General features: G+C 41.5%; 1 protein-coding gene across 1 annotated transcript in view; it reads right to left on the reverse strand.

The window, feature by feature from the left end:
* Positions 1–21,751, reverse strand: part of LOC122806552 (very-long-chain 3-oxoacyl-CoA reductase-like) — a 389,647-nt gene that overhangs the window by 62,255 nt on the left and 305,641 nt on the right. The window contains exon 9 of the mRNA XM_044077079.1: positions 11,739–11,804. Within this exon, the coding sequence (XP_043933014.1) occupies positions 11,739–11,804 (66 nt within the window). The remainder of the gene's footprint in view (positions 1–11,738; positions 11,805–21,751) is intronic.

Genomic DNA, 21,751 nt, shown 5'->3' on the forward strand with positions numbered 1-21,751 from the left:
TACCCTGGCTTTCTCCACCCAAGAAAATTATTTTCCTGTGCCCCTGTCGAGCAGAGCCACAGAAGTGATCCCTGGGTTGAATTTCCTATTTCCCATCCAATCATCAAGATTTTTCTTGTAGAGTGCTAATGAGGAGCTCTGTTTGACATAGATAGGTAGTCTGTTCTGAGTATGGGAAGTCTCTGGGACAGGAATCTATCCCTCCAGCATGTTCTGTTTATTGTGGTGACAAGGTTTAGGTCCCTAGAGCGTTTAGCTCCGAGGGATTGGGATTTCTTTAAGTGGAGCATGTCCAACAGCTCTGGCTTTGACATAGCTTTGTATGTTAGGCAGAGATCGCCTCTGAGTAGGCGATATGCGACAGAGTAAAGCTGGAGTTTTTTGAGATGGTCTGCACAGGGCATCTGTTTGAGGCTAGTGATCCTCTTTGTGAGGTATTTCTGTGGCCTTTCTTGTGAGGTACATACCAAAAGGGGCATTGTACTCTATAATAGGTCTAATGAGTGATGAGTAGAGGGGAACAATGACCTCCTTTTTTCTGAACGAGAAACCTTTTGTGATGAGGTTAGCCACTTAGAAGGATTTCCTGACCACTGTGGCGATGTGATTATCAAAGGAAAGACTACTGTCCACCTGTATCCCAAGGTCTCTTATCACATTTTCGGCATTAAGTAGACTACCAGCTATGTGGTAGTTCATGGGTACAGAGTTTTTACCAAAGGGGATGACAATACACTTTTTGGCATTGAGCTTCAGGCCATGGCTTTGACACTAGTCATCTGTCTCAGTGAGGCCCTTTTGTAGTATGTCCACATCATTAGGAGTTTTGATTATGGCTCCTAGTTTGCAGTCATCTGCAAACTTTGTTAGCCAAAAACCTTCTGTTAGCCTGTACTTCAGAGAAGTAGATAGCAAGCAGGACAGGACCCAGGACTGAACCCTGTGGTACTCCACTTGTCACTGGTCTGAAGTCGGATTTGGAGTCTGCTACTTTCACAGTGTGCGTTCTGTCCACGAACCAGTTGGCAACCCATCTTGTGACATAGGGATTTATACCTAGTTTAGTGAGCTTATCTATAATTCTAGAGTGGGGGATGGTGTCGAAAGCCTTGGCGAGATCTAGATAAGCTGTGTGAACCACCTAACCCTCATCTATGGCTTTGGTGACTGCTTCAAAGAAGTCAATCAGGTTTAGGAGACATGATCTACCTTTTACAAATCCGAACTGGGTAGGGTCCAGAGTTTGGAGATTACCAATGTCTTTGTTTATGAGTTCCATGATGATACGTTCCATGGCCTTGCAGACCAGGCTCTTCAGGCTAATGGGGCGGTAGTTCCCAGCATCCATCGTGGCTCCCTTTTTGTGGAGTGAGATAACCGTTGCGGTACATCATTCAGTGGGCACAAGGCCTGACGTGAGGCTATGATTGAACATGGTACTTAGGTAGGGTGCCAGTTCATTCTGTAGTTTGTGTAGAATGCAGCCTGGGGTATTGTCAGGTCCCATGGATGTTGTGTTCTTGGCTTTGGAGAGTGTGTTTTTTACCTGTGTAGCCGTAATTACAGGAACTTTGCATTCTTCTGGTATAGAGATGGGCCCTCTAGGGGGTGAGAGGGGGGGTAAAGTTAGCACTGAATCTATCTGCCAGGATGTTGGCAATATTAGTTGGTTCTGTATATTTAGTGCTATTGTGCTGTAACTCAGAGCAGATCTGAGTGTTGCCATTGAGATTCTTGACATAGCTATAGAATGCTTTGTGATTGTCTTTAGAGTTAGTGGCAATTTTGTTTTCATAACTAGCTTTGGAGTATTTTATGAGGGATCTCAGCTTCTTACTGAGGTTGACCAGGGAGTTCCTCCAGTCATGGGATTTTACTCTTTTTTGCAACAGTTTCTTTCTTCTGTTGTAGAGTTTGTTTATGGCAGAGGACCACCAGATTGGCTTCCTTTTTTTGGAGGATAGCATCTTGGTTCTATTAGGGTAGCATGATCCATGCACTCATGTAAGTGCTTATAAAGTGCATTTGTGTAGGATTCAGCAGTCGTACCTCTATTGTCCGTCTGCACGGGTGTCATGAAGTTTGCCACTTCTGTTTTAAGAAGTGTGAAGTTGGCTTTGGAGTTGGTTTTACAGTGGTTTCCCTAATTTGGGATGGGGGCTAGGGTGATTAGTTTGTGGTCGGATCTGACCAATGAGGAGTTGACCTCTGGTGTGGAACACTGGTTACCCTTGTTGGTAATGACCAGGTTTAGGATATTGCTGCCCCTGGTGAGGGTGTGAATAAGTTGATCCAAGGCATTGGAATTTATTAATTCCAGAAAACGTTGAGCAAAAGATTTGGTACATGAGTAGTTTTTCCAGTTAATGGTGGGGTAGTTGAAATCATCCATTATTAGGGTATTGGGTTGTACCCTAATACTTTCCAGTGTATCAAGAAATGAGGAGTGGGAATCCTGGGGCTTGGTGGGGGGTCTGTAGCAAGCTACAATTTGGATTGTGGTCTTGCCCAGAGTTAGTTGCACTTGGATAATCTCGGATGCATTATGCTGTGCAACTAGCCTGGTGGTGTGGATGTTCTTAATGAATATGGACATGCCTCCACCTTTAGTGCTTCATTCCGGGTTAGGTGGCCGAAAGGTGTGGTATGAATTATAGCCTGGTAATGCAGGGGTGCTCTCTGGAGCTTTGAACCAGGTCTCTGTCACTGCACAGATGTTGATGTTCTCCATTTTAAGGAGTGCCTTGAGTGAGTGCATTTTGAGGTTTAGACTTCTAGCATTGAGTAGCAATACCCTCAGATTTTGCTTGCTTGTACCTGTTATGGTGGTGAATTTGTCATTTGAATCTTGCCTAAAAAAGGCACTATAGGGATGGCAAGAGCCTTAGCCACTATCCGGAATCCCAAGGGCGACAGGTGCAGGCCATCTCTGGCAAAGCATTGTGGTCTGTCGATCACGTCGTCCCAGGCAGACAAATACTGGATCCCCTTAGAATGACACCAGAAGCTTAGCCAGTTGTTGAAGTCAATCATTTTGTCCTTGTACTGTGGTATCATTCTGGGTGATGGCAGGATGCTACTCAGGGCTAGGGTCATACCTACCTGGGCTACAAGATCGGAGAGCTCCTCCATGTCTCTTTTCATGTAGTCCAGGGAGGTACGGCTCAGATCATTCACACCAACATGGACAATGACAGTTTCATATTTGTACTTGTTGTGGAGTGACCTAAGTGCGTGCGTTATGTGGTCTGTTAACTTGTTACCAGAATGTGTTGACTACAAGTAGTCAATGGCCCTTGCTGCCTTTTGCTCACATAGTTTCACTGCTATTTAATTTCTGGTATCTAGGAGAGCCCTGAAAAAAAAATAAAGCCTTCCTTTGGAAATTTCCATTTTTTATCTAAGTACTGTATCATTTAATTTCATTTCTGCTGTATCACTTGCATCCCTTCTTCCTCAATCCCCCGGTGTTTTCTTTTTCAAGTTGCCTTATTTCCTGTTCTAAGATCTTTACCTTGTTTTTTCATCTGTGCCAATCACCATCATCCCTAGTCTCTCTATTGTTGCATCCCACTGATCTGTTAATGGTATCTCTGGAGAAAGTAACCTGGTCTAATTTTCTACAATTTCTGTTTACACTTGTTCTTGAAGCTGTGGGCTTTCAGACAACACAGAGAGAATCTCCACATTATAAGGGTTTGGGACAGAGGGGCTTACTACAGTAGTGGTCTGAAACGGAAGCAAGGAGTGCTTGTGAAATGGGACATCCTACACTTATCTTCTTTTGTAATATAATCTCAGTCTAGCCCAGCTGCTGTTCCAAAATGAGAAGTTATGTACCTACCATAACGTTCCATGTTAGTTGTCTTCTCTCACCTTCTTTCTTGCTTGATGGGTTCGGAGCCGATCCTCGGCTCCGACTCGGCACTTGCTAAGCTCGAGAGTCACTTTTACCAGCTCGAGGCAGCCCCATATCCCATGATGCAAGGCGGTAAGTACCCAGATCTCGTTTGATGACAAAAGGGCAATAGCACCTAGCATAATAACTTCCCAAAGGAAGAAGAAGAAGAGAAATAAACCTGTAGGATGGTAGAAAGACCAGCTCTGTATGGTCTTCAGAACTATCATTCTTTGTAGAGAAAGGTCTGTCCGGGCCTGGGGGAAGGAGGGAGGGTCGCAAGAAAGAAGGCGAGAGAAGACAACTAACATGGAACGTTATGGTAGGTACATAACTTCTCAATGTTAAGTTGTCAATCTCGCCTTCATTCTTGCTTGATGGGACCGCGTCCCTAGCACCTCTATCCTGGGTGGCTCAATGGAACAGACTCTTGAGGACGGTAGAGCCAAAACTGGCTCTGTCCCTGGAGGCCAAATCCAATTTGTAATGGGAAACAAATGTATGAGGAGTGGCCCAAGTGGCCGCTGCACAAATAGTGTCTAAAGGAAGTCTAGCTTGAAAGGCTGTAGAAGTAGCTAAGCTTCTGGTTGAATGTGCTTTAGGTTTTGAGCACTGCTGTTTTCCCCTGAGCCGATAAATTTCAGAGATGACAGAAGAAAGCCATCTAGATAAGGTCACTTTTGAGACAGGAAGGCCTTTCTTGTTATCAGCATAGGAAACAAAGAGTTGATCGGATTTCCTGAATTGTTTTGTTCTGTCCAAATAATATCTGAGTTGGCGGTGGACATCAAGATAATGTAGTTTTGTTCGATCTGTTTGAATAGTTTGGAAAAATACAGGAGATCAATGGCTTGATTCAAATTAGTCTTTGAAGTGACCTTAGGCAAAAAGGTCGGATTAGTTCTCAATGATACTCTGTCTTTGTGGAAGACCAAATAGGGGGGGCGAACAGATAGAGCATGAAGTTCAGACACCCTCCTAGCCGATGTAATAGCTACCAGGAATAAAGTTTTCCATGAAAGAAATTTCAGGGAACAAGAAACAGCGGGCTCGAAGGGGGGAAGAATCAAGGATGTCAGCACTAAATTTAAGTCCCATTGAGGAGGAGGACTCCTGACTGGAGGCTTCAGGAGGAAAATTCCTTTCAAGAAGGCTCTACAAAGCCTGTGGGACATGATGTTGTGATCTGCGAACCCGACATGAAAGTTCGAGATAGCAGCCAACTGAACTCTAACTGTGGAAGAAGAGGAGCCCGCGTGAAAAATCTCCGCTAAGAAATCCAAAACTGCTTGAACTGGAGCAGTGAAGGGATCAATATTCTTGGCTTTAGCCCAATAAGAGAAACGTTTCCATTTGCTTGTATAAATCCTCCTGGTAGAGGATTTTAAAGAAGCTACTAGGATGTCTCTAACAGGGTTAGAGATCATAGGAAGCCTGGCTAAGGAAGGAAGTGGAGCAACCATGCTGTGAGGTTGAGAGAGGGAATAGACCGGTGCAGCTGACCGGATTAGTGAATCAGAATATCTGGCACTGGGTCCAGATGCCACGGCTGCACCAAAAGGTGACGATGGAGGAACGGAAACCAAATTTGTCGAGGCCAATAAGGAGCAATGAGAATCAATTTGGCTCTCAAAACGGTTGCTTTCTGGATAACTTGAGGGATCAGAGGAAAAGGAGGAAAGGCATAAAGAAGTCCCTGGGGCCAATCCTGGGTCAGAGCGTCTCTGGGGGGATGGTCTGGCAGTGGGAAGAGAGAAAAGAAGTCTGGGCATTTGCTGTTTTGGGGAGTAGCAAAAAGATCGCAACATGGGCGACCCCATTCCAGAAAAATCTCTTCCACTATAGATTGCTTGAGAGACCACTCGTGAGGCATGAGAATAGCTCTGCTCAATCTGTCCGCTAAAATGTTGGTTTTCCCAGGGATGTGCGTTGCTACCAGAAACCGATGAGAGGAGATCGCCCATTGCCAAAGTCTGAGCGCTTCTCGACACAAGGGGTAGGACTTGGTTCCGCCCTGTTTGTTGATATACCAAACTACAGACATGTTGTGTGTGGACTGCAATTGTCCCTATGGGAAGAAAGTCGTTGAGGGCTTGCAACGTTAAAAGCACTGCTCTCATCTCTAGGACATTTATGTGCAGGTGGTATTCGAAAGGTTGCCATGTCCCATGAACCATCCTGCCCTGATAATGACCCCCCCACCCGATCAGGGAGGCATCTGTGGTGACAGTGGCTACCGGGGATGGGGGTACAAAGTGTCTGCCTTGGTGAATCTGGGGAGAAGTGATCCACCAAGCAAGATGATTCTTGCAAATCTCAGTCACCAGTATTTGGTGACGCATTGGAAGTTGTTGGTAAGACCACTGAGTGAACAACATCCATTGAAGAAGGCGCATGTAGAAGCGAGCCAGGGGAAGAAGAGTAATGGCCGCAGCCATGAGGCCTAATACCTTTAAAACCATTCTGGCCTGTACCTTCTTGTTGGCTAGAATGATCCTGACATGACTTTGAATGTCTGAAATTCTTTGATCTGTAAGGGTAGCTGACATCCGAACAGTGTTTAAGTTTGCGCCTATGAAAGTAATAGACTGGCAGGGCGATAAGGATGATTTTTCGGAGTTGATCGAGATGCCCAATTGAGAACAAAGATTTATCGTGTAATCCCTGGCTTGAACAAGCTGATGCCTGGTGGTGGCTGAAAGGAGCCAGTCGTAGAGATACGGAAACACCTGGAATCCTTGACGTCTCAGGTGAGCCGTGACCACTGCCATACATTTGGTGAACACTCTGGGGGCTGTAGTGAGACCAAAGGGCAGGGCTCTGAACTGGAAATGACTGGACCCCAGCCGAAAGCGGAGAAATCTCCTGGAGCGTCTGTGAATTTTTATGTGATAGTACGCATCCTGAAGATCTATTGAGCACATCCAGTTGTCCTTCTGTAAGAAGGGCAGAATTGACTGAAGAGTGACCATTCGAATCTTGTCTTCCTCACAGACTTGTTGAGTCTGCTGAGAACCAATCATGGTCTCCAGTCTCCCGCGTTTTTGCGGACCTAAAAGAACCTTGAGTAGATTACGAGCTCTGAATGATCTGTTGTAACTGGCTGAATGGCTCTTTTTGCAGTAGTTTTAAGACTTCTAACTCTGCAATTTCCCTTAGACCGGTGGTACATCTGGAAGGGAATTTGAGTGATAGAAAGGACTTTCCTCGAAAGGAATTTTGTAACCCTCGGATATGATCGACTGTACCCATCTGTCTTGAGTGAGGGAACGCCAGGCTTCTGGGTACAGCGATAGTCTTCCCCCGACTGCCTCCAAGGACGGACAGTCGGGCAACATCTCAGGGATGCTGAAAGGGTTTGTCAGAGAGAGGCTCTCTGCTTCCCTGGTTTTGTGGACCCCCTCTGCCTCTAGAGCGGCGTCTGTTGTTGTTACCCCCTCTGCCTCTAGGGGTAAACTGACCATGTGAATCCGGCGTGACTCCTTGGGATTTGCGGAACCACATTTTGCCACCCTTCTGCCCTTTGGGGTAAGGTCTAGAAGGGGTGGAAAAACGGACTCCTACGGCAGAAAGAGTTTTGCCGTCCTGCTCACACCTGGTCAACGTTTCCTTCACTTGAGGGCCAAACAAAGCTGACCCATCAAAGGGAGAGTTTGTGAAGGACGTCTTAAAGGGATCTGCAAAATTACAGAGCCGCATCCAGGCTTGGCGTCTAAGAGCCACCCCTGTACCTGCGGCCCTACTCGCTCCATCAGCAGCACATGATATCAGTCGCATGGAGGAGTTAGCAATAGAATTAAGGGTTCCTAGCTGCGAAGCAATTTTTTCTTGAGCCCCTGCAGCTGTAGGATCCTGTACTACTTCACCTAGCTCCTTAAGGATATCCCTCTGGAGTCTGGTGAAGTGACATAGGTAGTTCAGCGAACGCATAGCAAAGGTCGCTGAAGAGAACATCCGCTTACCATATCTATCCATAGTCCTAGAGTCCTTATTAGGAGGATGGACAGGTACGGAAGGATCTGCAAGTTCCTTCTTAGTGGCAGTCGCCACCACCATGGCATCAGCGGGGACACCTTTTGTGAGGAATTGCTTGTCCGCCGGGGCAGTAATAAATTTAGAAGGCCTCCTAGGGACTGGCTCTACAGAGTCAGGAGCAGCCCACGCCTTTCGAGCAATAACCTGCATAAGGGGGTCGAAAGGCGGAGACACCCAGAAGGTGGAGGGCCGAGATCCAAACGCCTCCAGGTATACTGACTCATCCTCAGAGGGATTATTGGTGGGCCAGTTTCCCCTCTGTCTAAGGAGTTCTAGGATGTCTGAGAAGGAGACATCCTCAGAGGGGGATCTTGGGGATCCCTCTGACTCATCTAAGTCAGTATCTGAAGTGATAGACTCGGGGGAGTCTACGTGTTTCCTCTTACAGGTCCTCTTCCGTGGAGGATCTCCCGACAAATCAGGAGAATCCTCGGAAGAGGGGGTTCTTCCCAGTGGGGAAACCTGAGGCGGAGGATCTCTGGGTCCAGGAGCAAGAGAAGTGGCAGAGATGTCAACAGGCACCATAGAGGGAGGAGCTAAGGGAACAGACTGCTGGCTGAGTCCAGTGGCCAGCACACTCTTCATCACCTCGAAGGCTCCCTTCCCAGGGAGGTCCGAGAGAACCCATTCCGAAGAGCCAGGAACTCCAGGACCCACCGAAAGGGAAGGCTCCGAGGCAGATGTCGGAGCCGAGCTCACCAAGGCCGAGGCTCCAACGGGAAGAGTGGGGTCGGACAAGGGTCCAATGCCACTCACCCCCTCGGAGGAGACCAGGGAAGCCCGACCATCGAATCCCTCTAAGGAAGGTCTCGAAGAGGAGATAAGAGTAGAGGCTGAAGGAGCAGAAGGGGGTATCTGTCCCTCAGCCGTAGCAGAAACTATTCCCGAAGACTCCAACTCCAAGCCCTGGGGTAGAGTCGAAGGAGGAACTGCAATGGGGTGTGGGCTAATAGTCGTCTGTTGAGACGGACAATGTAGCATTTGGGCCAGTGCCTGAGATTTTAATAATCTACTGACCACCCTCTCTAAATCATGGTCAGAAAGCCTGGATGACCTTGAAGATCGGCTCCGATGGCTCCGCTCCGAGAGGAGAGGAGAAGCCGGAGCCGAGAGTATCGGCTCCAAGGAAGGGGACCTAGACCTCTTCCTCAAAGGAACCATCGGAGCCGATGAAACCATAGAATCTGTCGGAGCCGACAACTTATCGGCACCGACAGTTAGCTTCGATGCATCGGCTCCAGCCGGAGCCAATACAGCCATAAAGGTAAGGGTGTCGGAGCTGATCGGAGCCGACACTGAAGCCTGAGCCACATGGTGGTCGGGACCGATCGGAGCCGACACCGAAGTGGTCGAACCAGAATCGGCACCGATAGCCATCGGTGCCGAAGGTTTGTGTAAACCAGAATCGGCTCCAGCTGGAGCCGATCTCGACTCTGAAAGAGTCGGAGCCGAGGCCACAGGCTTGGACACAGAAGCCTGGGCCTTGGAAGACTTAGAAGTCTTAGATGGAGCCGACTTAGCCGGAGAGCCCTCCGGCTTAAGAAGGCCCCTCAAAATCAATTTATTTCTTCTCTCCTGCAGGACTCTCTGGCTAAAAGAATGACATATAGCACAGGAGTCCTGCAGGTGAAGAGGCCCCAGGCAGTAAAGGCAAGAAGTGTGACCGTCTGTCAGAGACATCTTCTGACAGCACGAGTCACACTTCTTAAAGCCTGAGACCCTTTCCTTAGACATGGTGAAATAAAACACACACAACAACACCAGTCCAAGAAATTATATTAAATATCCCAATCTATCAATAACACACACACACACACACCCTAACAAGGGGGGGATGGGATGGGAGAAGGTCTGACTAAAAGTTTTAAGGAGACAGGGAAATTCTAGTCAGAATGGGACTAAAACTGGATTAAAACTATTAATTTTAAAGTTTTAGAAGAAAAAGGGGCAAAAACAGTAATGTAAAAATCACTTACCAGGAGCTGGTAAAAGGAGGACCTCATCAGCGAAGCGGCAAACGAGATCTGGGTACTTACCGCCTTGCATCATGGGATATGGGGCTGCCTCGAGCTGGTAAAAGTGCCTCTCGAGCTTAGCAAGTGCCGAGTCGGAGCCGAGGATCGGCTCCGAACCCATCAAGCAAGAATGAAGGCAAGATTGACAACTTAACATCATGTGATATAAACATAGTTAGATGGATACTGACAATCTTCTGTAACATTGCAAAGACCAAGGCTTTGCATATAGGTAGCTATGTATCATCCCAGCTGTGTGAGCTTGCTTTTTCCTCTGGCCTTTACTAACATCTGCCTAGTCGTTGTTACATTATCTCCTATACAGAAAACTACTCTATCCAAGAAAGTTATAGCAGTTGGCATTATCTCTTTAAATCTTTCCCTAGTGCATCCTTAGGAGGGTAGATGAAATGATAGTAATTTAAACTTTTACAATAACCTCTCTTATGCCTGTTTATCTCCCTTGGGGATCCTCTAATCTGTCCGTACACAAAAATACATGGGACCTGTAAATCAACAGCAGCACCTCATTTTTGACCTGTACAGGAGCAGGACACAGCTCGTTCTGTTCATCCAGCTCCAGTGAGATATTTCATCTCAGTATTTACAAGGTGGGTTTCTTGTAACAATGAGACAGCTGTTCTAGTACCAATTGCAGCTGGTGGGAGGAAGGAAAGAAGAAATGAAGTTGAAGCGGCTTCATCTCCTTGCCTCTCTTCATGGGGAAGGATAGAGGATGATGTGCCGATGTGGGCAGACTGTTCACTCTAGTCCAAGTGCAGACCAGGGTTCAGAACAGCAGCCAGACAAGATGTATGAAAAGGCTTGGATAGCATCTTTACTTAGGAAGTGGGGTGCAGAAGCTCTTAGACCACATCTAATAGTGCAGTGACTTCCAGGAAACGTTCCAACACAAAGGGGGAGGGATAAAAGGCCTCCACTCAGAGTTACAGCCCTATGTGTGTGCTCTCATGGTGGGTTTCTAGTCTGTCTATCCATGATGTCCTCATGTTACTCAATTCACCAGTGGCTAGCAGCATTACAACTGCGCTCCAAGATTCATGTTAAATCAATGAGTTGAACATAGAAGGAATACCACATCATCACAAAAAACAAACCAACACACAGCACCACCAGAACTAAAAATAAGCAAATAAATAAAATAGAAAATAACATATACATAAAACAATTTTTCATGTGAATGGTGCCTCAGACATCCTGAATTCCTTTCCTGTATTTATCTTCTTCTGAAATACTGACTATAGTTTTGGGCTCTGAGGTTTTCATTTGTAATCTCTATTGCAAAGTCATATTCCCTCACAGTAAAGAAAAAACATAGCAAATGAGTTTAAACTTTGTGTTCAGTTTTTCATTTTACTCTGAATTGCTCATCCTCATGATTAGAACAAACATACATTGGATATGTTTGACATATCAGGACTGATGGCATTAGATGCTGATGATCTTCAATTGTGCAAAAAAAGAAGTATACCTTATAAATTTTTGAAAAGACTGAGTGTCCATATGTGTGTGTGCATTTGCATTTGTATGTGTATGTGTATATATCCATACATACATCGATAGATATACATACACACAATATATATTACAGCTAAAGCCAGTAGAGCTACCCAAGCACTTAAGCTCAATCCATTTTGTTGGGGAGGTGAACTTTCAAAATTAACAGACCTACTCTATTAACTTGTAGTCTATAAAGTACCATAAATTTCTTCTTTTGAAAGATCTAAACTGTTTACATATTCATAAAAGTACACCTGACTCAAACCTACCTGCACAATGATGCCTTTGGAACTGTACTCTGCATGTAGTCCTCTTGAAAAGAAATCCACAAAGGCCTACAAAACAAGACGGCCATAATGTTAATACTACTGCTTATCATCCAAATTAACCACATTATTTTTAACACAGTAATACAAAGACTTACTTTCGTGAAATGCACTTGGTTTTGACATTTCATGTATGGCTTCTCCATGGGTCATAGCAATAAACAGTATAAATTTGGGTGATGCAGTGGCTCAACAGTGTCCAAGAAGCAAAGACATATAAAGTGCGTACATTGTTTAGAATTAGTACTATTACATCTCACATAAGGACAGAATATAGTGTGGTATAGTGGGATAAAGCTTGTCCATGATTCAGGAAACCCTTGTCTGATTATCAACGTGGCCACTGGAGAAGCCAGGTGGAAGGATTTATTAAAGCCAGATGGCATGAGATGCTAACTAGGAAGGAAAAAGGTTGGATCATTAGACTTGGTGGACTTTTTCTATTTTCTTTGTTTCATGCATCATTTTTGCATATGTATGTATATTTGTTGTAATATGGTATGGAAATTTTCATATTTTATGCATCATTTTTGCTTTTGTATTTATATTTGTTGTGATATGTCATTTATTATTGGTGGAGGGTATTTGTATTTAAAAACTTTTTCAGTGGTTCTGGAGTATTTAATGAATTATTCATGAACTACCGTCATTTACTGGCCATTTGGTGGTGCTCTAGTTATTTATAAGTGGGTGTTCCTAACTCACTTCTTTTTGACATTGAAAAAGGCTCTTTAGGGGCCGAAACCGGTCTGTCTATAATAAAAGTGTTTTTTTCCCCATTTGGTGCTGACCATTCTTTAGATTTAGTGTAGTGGGATAAAGCATGTCCATAATCCAGGCAATCCTTGTCTGATTATCAATGTGGCCACTGGAAGCCAGGTGGAAGGATGGGAGTAACCACCTGATGCAGATTTGCCAGTCCCTTGTGGAGACAGCCCAGCTTGCTGCTGATTAGGTAAATGTAATTGTAACCTTTTGCATATGCCTCCCCCATCCAACCTGTATTACACCACTCAGTCTGCTGCTTAAAGACTTTATTAATCCTTCCCTCACGGAGTTACCACAATACATGCCAAATATATCTAATAACATGTTAATTCCATATATACAAGCCTGTCCTTCTTCCTTCCCAGTCTATGCACTGCTCAAAGGATTTGACATTTGCAGTTTATTCATTCCGTCCTCTATTGTGGAATTACCACAGTACATCTCAAGCAATCAGCATACCTCTCAACCTCTTAGCACAAAAATTCTGGACAGAGCCAAAAATAAACACAGAGAGATTTTAAATATTGCTGTTAGGGTACTAAAATAACATATGCATTTTTCTAAAGGACATGGAGTATGAAACTCCAATTTTTGTCATTATTTAGTGACTTCAGTTTTCAGTGATTTGACAGAAAACCACAAATTTTATGATGAACAGAACAAGAATATGAGGTAAAAATCTGGACAATTCAGTGGTATGGTCACCAACCATACATGCACTGATTGCATAAACTCAGTGCTGTTTTCCCGCATCTTTTCTTTCTTCCTTTTTTTCATCTTTTTCATTCCACAGCACATCATGAAATGCAATGCTTAAAGGGATTAGTATCTACACTTTATCTATTCATTTTGTCTCCTCCTCTAGATATACTGCAGAGCTTTTAGGTCAGTGTACCATCGTTTGCTGTATATTTAAACTAGCTATAAATCTGGACAGTGTGGGTTCCTTTAAACTATAATCCAAATCAATAAATTTACTGCATCTTCACCTGAGTCAGCTGAGCTATCTATTCATCCCCTTATATTTAAACAAGTTAAACAAATTAGGCTAACTCAGCACATCCTCACTTCATATCTCTGTGTCCATATTAACCAGAACAAGGTACTTCCACCCAATCTGATCCATTCCAGTAATCTTCTGAGTGCAGGGGATTAGGTCTTAAACAGAAAATCCCAGTCCCCATCATGGATGCTGGCAAAATACCCAACGCTTAAAAAAGGTTATATTGAAGGTAAATGGATAGTACCTTTTTATTTATTTTTTGAAGACCAATCTTCCTCTGGCCATCAAGCTTTTCACCCAAGCCACTCTCTTAATCCGTTTGGTGTTCTTGTTGGAGTCCTGAGGCTACCTCAGTCCCTGGAGGTAAGAGGTGTGTACTATGTATGGTGCCATCATCCATGATGGGGACTGGAATTTTCTGTTTAAGACCTACCACCCCCCCCCCCCCCCCGCACATATTCTCAATCTCATCCAAAGGGTTGTAATGTAGTAGACCTTTGCAATGTACAACCGTATCTGAAAGTCACTAGATCAAATGGCTTTGGCCCCTTGTGGACAAGCATCTCTATGCATTCTGTAGCATACATCAGGGATTCTACCTCAGAGCTTTGTGCGTGCACTCCTTCCTTCCCCCAATGAAATGCTAGTAGGCTAAGGCCCTTCATTCTTCTTATCTCCCTGCCAGGTCCAACAGGAGCTGATGTCACTAACAGACGTTTTGTCACCTATGTCGCAGTCAGAGCTTTTTCCCTCTACATCAATGCAGCTGGCAGCTGTTATTGTAGATTTATCTGATCTTTACTACGATTTGTTTTTGCAAGGTTGCCTCAACATTGTCTATTTCTTGAATATCTGTCCCAGAGATAACTATTTCTGGTACTTCTAAATATGAAAAAGGTTACTGCAACAAAGGAAATACCTTTGGGTTTTCCAGGTAGATTTTGACCCTGGTTGCAAACAGAATCTGACCACTTGGAAACTTTAACACATGGCCTCAGCTTCCTATATTTTTTGATGCAGGACATTGTAACTGTCATGATCACATGACATGCTGTTCATTTAAATATGGCCCCTCTAGAATACCAGGTTGATAGATTCTCCTGAAAAGAAGAAATTTTAGGGTCATTCGGACAAAGGCTTCAGATTTCCATGCCCTATCAGGAAAGGCAGCTGATTCCACAGTAGCTGAGCAAGGCTGGCTAAAGGGAGCCTTCTCAAGCTTTTTTTTTTTAGCATCTTATTTATTTATAAAGATATTTCAAGTAACAAATAGTGAATCCACGAACATCAAAAAAAAAAAAAAAAAAACAGTACATAAAACAGAAGCAATGGAGAACTTCAGACTGTATGCAGTCTGCAGTCTAATACTAGCCTTTCAAGGAGTTTTAATTTCAGCCGTGCTTAGTAAGTGAGTCATCTGTTGCTATGTATCTAAGATGTAACAGTTTGGCCACAGGCACCATTTGGCAGCAACTTGTTTATTAGGCTTGCTAGGAGCTTTGTTTAACTCTAGTGACCTAACTTTATTCATTAAGTTTATGATATTTAATGAAAGTCAAAGGTTTGCTGGTGTGCGACAGCCAGATAACAGTTCACAATCCAACCAAAAGGTGTCAGGAAACACTAAAAATTCATAGAACACTAAAAATCCACATAAGGAAGTAACCACGCTAGATGAGCAATGTGGAGAGCAATCCTTTATTTTAACAGTAAGCGCTTTCGCCTTTCGGCTTCTTCAGACTATCAAACATTTACTCCATCAAACAATACTGTTTAAATACCTTCTTATTCAATACTATTGGTTAATTCAATGATGACAATTGAGTTTTTAAAGCGCTAAGCAACTTCCATTAAAAATACTTCATTCAAAGTACTGTGTCAACATACGTAAAACAAATCAAAACACTTTCAATATAAAACACATATCATAAATCTGTGACAATATATGTAGGTGAGAAAAAGAAACAAACATATATACATATAATATATACACTTTTAAAACTGTGTGTGATGTAATGTGATGGATGCTTTCTCTCACATAAATAGCTGATAAGACTTATAAATATAACTAACCAAGTGCATAAATATGCTAGGTTATTTAAAAATGCATTTATACTGTTATATTACCATTTCATATTATAATAAAATTAATCCTGATTAAAATGTACTTCCTTAAAAATACCATATCATTTCATGAATATAATAACATTGTAAACAATTCCTGTCAAGATTAAACAGTATATAGTGCAGTTAATCAGAGTCAATGAATCTATCTATCTACCTATTATTAAAATCAACTAAAAGTTACTTACAACTTATGTTAGTATACTATTCGCCCAAACTGATGGTCATGAAAACAATTAAGTGAGTATGGTGAAAAAGGGGGCATAAAGGGATAATCCAACATCAATCACGTCCCTTTATTTAACTATGTTTAGGTACGTGTAACTTCCTTTTTCGTAAGAATGGTTTCACCTGCACCTTATCATTCAGTCCGGGATATTGGTCAGCCCTGCATCTGATGATCCACTTCATTTCACTTTCTAGTGTATAATTAATTATGTCACCCCCTCTTATATTGGGTTCAGTTTGTTGGATGACAAAAAATCTAAAGGTGTGTGTATTACCTAGATCTAAGTGATGTCTGGCCAGGGCATTGAACGTCGACCCAACCCTTATGTGATAGACATGTTCTCTAATGCGTTCTTTCAAAGATCTATTGGTCTTGCCAATATAGAGCATAGAACATGCCTCACATCTAGCCATATAAATAACATTTGAACTATTACAATTAGTATTGGTATGAAATTGAAATAGATGATTGGTAATAGGGTGAACAAAAACTAAAGTTTCATCAATATAAATACATTGATTGCATTTCCCACATGATGTGGTATTCATATTTAGTGTGTTAAGCCTTGTTGTTGTCATATTGTGCCTAGGTTTACATAGTAATCTCCTAAGATTAGGCTGATTTTTGAAAACAATATTTGGAGATGGCCCCACAATCTTCCCTATTTCATTATCTAAAAGTAGGATATTCCAATGTTTTTCCATGATTTGTCTAACGTATGACGAATCTTTAGTAAAAAACAAAGTGGCTCTGATACTTTCTTGTGTGGGTACTATGTTGGTATTAAGTATGGTTGCAGGTTCAGAAAAATAGGGCTTGGCTGTAGTTTCTCTAAGGTCATTTACGGACAAAGTTGTTTGGGCAAATGTATCTTTGTCGTAGCCCCTGCTTGCAAATTTAGTACTTAGGTCATTTAACTCCTTCGTATAGCCCTCTTCAGTGGGGTTTAACCTTGATGCCCTGATGATTTGGCCCTTTAGCACATTATTGAAAACATGTTTGGGGTGCATACTATCCCTATGAAGTATGGTATTTCTATGACATAGTTTTCTGTGTGTAGAGGTATTGAGCAAACCACTACTGAGCCTAACAATATTCACATCTAAGAATGAAATCTGTTCATATGAGTAGGTGATTGTAAATTTGAGGAAGTTGGTAGAAGTATTTATACATTCAGCAAACCTCAACAATGTATCTACATCACCAGTCCAAACAAAAAAGAGGTCGTCCACAAACCTGCGGTATATACCTACATATTCTTGAAACAGTTTAAACTTAAACAAAAAAGTTTCTTCCCATTGGGCCATAACCAGGTTGGCGTAGCTATTGGCACATGAGGTGCCCATAGCTACGCCATCCTTTTGTAAAAAGATATCATTACCAAACATGAAGACGTTGTTGAATAAAACTGTTTCCAACAGTAAGGTGATAAGATCAATTTTCTCAGGTGTATAGTCAGAGTGATTCGAAAGATAGTTTTGTATATACTGTATACCTATATCATTAGGAATAACAGTGAAAAGACTTACCACATCTAAGGTGACTAATAAATAATGTGAGTTATCATTCAATGTTTTAGTATAACTGTATAAATCAAGTAAAAATTGTTTGCTGTCCCTCAAGATGGTGTTATTATCATTCACAAATGGTCTAAGATGGAACTCAGTGTATATGGAAAGGGGTTCAGTTACCCATCCTTGCCCGGATACAATTGGTCTCATAGGAGGTTCCATCACAGATTTGTGTATTTTTGGGAGCCCTTGTATAATGGGGATAAGTGGATTCGTACCTTTAAAATAATTGTACAGGTCCTTAGTAATAATATTGGATAGTAAAAGGTCATCCAACATGTCATACACCTTAAAAACTTTGTCTATGACTGTCTTCATATCTATATACAAGTAGAAAGATGTATCACTTAATAGTAGGTGCATTCTCCTGTCATAATCTAGGGTGTCCATAATTACAATGGGTCCTCCTTTATCTGCAGGTCTGATTACAATGTTCACATCATTCCTAAGGTTCATTAGGGCTTGTCTATGATTATAGCTCAAATTATGTTTATACTTGACATTACATGTATCTTCAAAGTGGTTATGTATATCATCCTCAATAACTCTAGAGAAAACATCCAATATCGGGTGTAATTGGGGTATATACACGCTGTTGGGACGAAAAGTACAGGTGTTATTCCTTATATCTGCATTGCCGAAATCAAGCTTCAATTGAACATTTCTTATGAACATTTTCGTGTCAATGATAGAATCGACAACATTACTTCTCTTAGTGGGAATAAAACTCAGTCCTTTATTCAGGACCTGTTCTTCAAATACAGTCAGAACCTTTGTAGATAGGTTTACTACTAACGGATCGTTCTTTCCCACATTCTCTTTAGTGTGGGTCCTTGATGTTCTCCTGACCCTTTTCTTTTTTGTCTGCCCCTGCTCATGGATCTTGTTCTCCCTGTGTACTGTTTGTGTGCTATGGGGAAAGGGGCTTGTATGGCCTCATTGGAATTGGAAACTAAGGACCTGTACAATTATTTTAAAGTTACGAATCCACTTATCCCCATTATACAAGGGCTCCCGAAAATACACAAATCTGTGATGGAACCTCCTATGAGACCAATTGTATCCGGGCAAGGATGGGTAACTGAACCCCTTTCCATATACACTGAGTTCCATCTTAGACCATTTGTGAATGATAATAACACCATCTTGAGGGACAGCAAACAATTTTTACTTGATTTATACAGTTATACTAAAACATTGAATGATAACTCACATTATTTATTAGTCACCTTAGATGTGGTAAGTCTTTTCACTGTTATTCCTAATGATATAGGTATACAGTATATACAAAACTATCTTTCGAATCACTCTGACTATACACCTGAGAAAATTGATCTTATCACCTTACTGTTGGAAACAGTTTTATTCAACAACGTCTTCATGTTTGGTAATGATATCTTTTTACAAAAGGATGGCGTAGCTATGGGCACCTCATGTGCCAATAGCTACGCCAACCTGGTTATGGCCCAATGGGAAGAAACTTTTTTGTTTAAGTTTAAACTGTTTCAAGAATATGTAGGTATATACCGCAGGTTTGTGGACGACCTCTTTTTTGTTTGGACTGGTGATGTAGATACATTGTTGAGGTTTGCTGAATGTATAAATACTTCTACCAACTTCCTCAAATTTACAATCACCTACTCATATGAACAGATTTCATTCTTAGATGTGAATATTGTTAGGCTCAGTAGTGGTTTGCTCAATACCTCTACACACAGAAAACTATGTCATAGAAATACCATACTTCATAGGGATAGTATGCACCCCAAACATGTTTTCAATAATGTGCTAAAGGGCCAAATCATCAGGGCATCAAGGTTAAACCCCACTGAAGAGGGCTATACGAAGGAGTTAAATGATCTAAGCACTAAATTTGCAAGCAGGGGCTACGACAGAGATACATTTGCCCAAACAACTTTGTCTGTAAATGACCTTAGAGAAACTACAGCCAAGCCCTATTTTTCTGAACCTGCAACCATATTTAATACCAACATAGTACCCACACAAGAAAGTATCAGAGCCACTTTGTTTTTTACTAAAGATTCGTCATATATTAGACAAATCATGGAAAAACATTGGAATATTCTACTTTTAGATAATGAAATAGGGAAGATTGTGGGGCCATCTCCGAATATTGTTTTTAAAAATCAGCCTAATCTTAGGAGATTACTATGTAGACCTAGGCACAATATGACAACAACAAAGTTTAACACACTAAATATGAATACCACATCATGTGGGAAATGCAATCAATGTATTTATATTGATGAAACTTTAGTTTTTGTTCACCCTATTACCAATCATCTATTTCAATTTCATACCAATACTAATTGTAATAGTTCGAATGTTATTTATATGGCTAGATGTGAGGCATGTTCTGCGTTCTATATTGGCAAGACCAATAGATCTTTGAAAGAACGCATTAGAGAACATGTCTATCACATAAGGGTTGGGTCGACGTTCAATGTCCTGGCCAGACATCACTTAGATCTAGGTAATACAAACACCTTTAGATTTTTTGTCATCCAACAAACTGAACCCAATATAAGAGGGGGTGACATAATTAATTATACACTAGAAAGTGAAATGAAGTGGATCATCAGATGCAGGGCTGACCAATATCCCGGACTGAATGATAAGGTGCAGGTGAAACCATTCTTACGAAAAAGGAAGTTACACGTACCTAAACATAGTTAAATAAAGGGACGTGATTGATGTTGGATTATCCCTTTATGCCCCCTTTTTCACCATACTCACTTAAAATTGTTTTCATGACCATCAGTTTGGGCGAATAGTATACTAACATAAGTTGTAAGTAACTTTTAGTTGATTTTAATAATAGGTAGATAGATAGATTCATTGACTCTGATTAACTGCACTATATACTGTTTAATCTTGACAGGAATTGTTTACAATGTTATTATATTCATGAAATGATATGGTATTTTTAAGGAAGTACATTTTAATCAGGATTAATTTTATTATAATATGAAATGGTAATATAACAGTATAAATGCATTTTTAAATAACCTAGCATATTTATGCACTTGGTTAGTTATATTTATAAGTCTTATCAGCTATTTATGTGAGAGAAAGCATCCATCACATTACATCACACACAGTTTTAAAAGTGTATATATTATATGTATATATGTTTGTTTCTTTTTCTCACCTACATATATTGTCACAGATTTATGATATGTGTTTTATATTGAAAGTGTTTTGATTTGTTTTACGTATGTTGACACAGTACTTTGAATGAAGTATTTTTAATGGAAGTTGCTTAGCGCTTTAAAAACTCAATTGTCATCATTGAATTAACCAATAGTATTGAATAAGAAGGTATTTAAACAGTATTGTTTGATGGAGTAAATGTTTGATAGTCTGAAGAAGCCGAAAGGCGAAAGCGCTTACTGTTAAAATAAAGGATTGCTCTCCACATTGCTCATCTAGCGTGGTTACTTCCTTATGTGGATTTTTAGTGTTCTATGAATATTTAGTGTTTCCTGACACCTTTTGGTTGGATTGTGAACTGTTATCTGGCTGTCGCACACCAGCAAACCTTTGACTTTCATTCAGTTTCGTTTATTTTACACGCTGGTGTTGTGCTCTATACGCTGGACGCTACCTTTGGTTTTACATATGTTTATGATATTTGATAACTCTGTGGGATGAGCTGACTTCCAACAGGTAGTACAGGCTTTTCTAGTCGCTAATGATAGAACATGTGTCAAATTCATGTGGGCCTTATTGGTAACAGGTTCGCCAGCATAATCAACTATCAACTAGGAGAAAAGTTTTAATAACTAATGGTGGGCTGACAGATATCCCGTTACACAAAATCTGTAAGGGCCTCTTAAATTCAACCAGTTTAGGGCACTCCCAAAAAATGTGAGACCAATTGCCTAGATCTTGATCTGAGCATGTCCAACAGCTGAGAACAGCCTTAGGGAACATTCTGTGAGGAACAGAAGGATTGTAGAAATACTTGAACATGCACTGCACCTGAAAATTCTAAATTTGCATGGTTTAGTGGCATACCCAGGAGCCAAAAGGAGTTGTTTTCATACTTCTTGAGAAATAGGCATTCTCAGTTCTAGTTTCTAACTGAGATGATTTTTATTAATATTCTCCTTAGGGTTAATTAGTAGTTTATACAAATAACACAAGGCAATACCAGAGCAAGTATCTATAATCCACTGAATTAGACTTGGACTATCAGCTTCTTTTATCTCTATATCAATTTTAACAAGCCCCTTTT

The sequence above is a fragment of the Protopterus annectens genome, chromosome 7.part0 (assembly GCF_019279795.1).
Source record: "Protopterus annectens isolate FY-2018-M chromosome 7.part0, PAN1.0, whole genome shotgun sequence".
Classification (NCBI taxonomy): Eukaryota; Metazoa; Chordata; order Ceratodontiformes; family Protopteridae; genus Protopterus; species Protopterus annectens.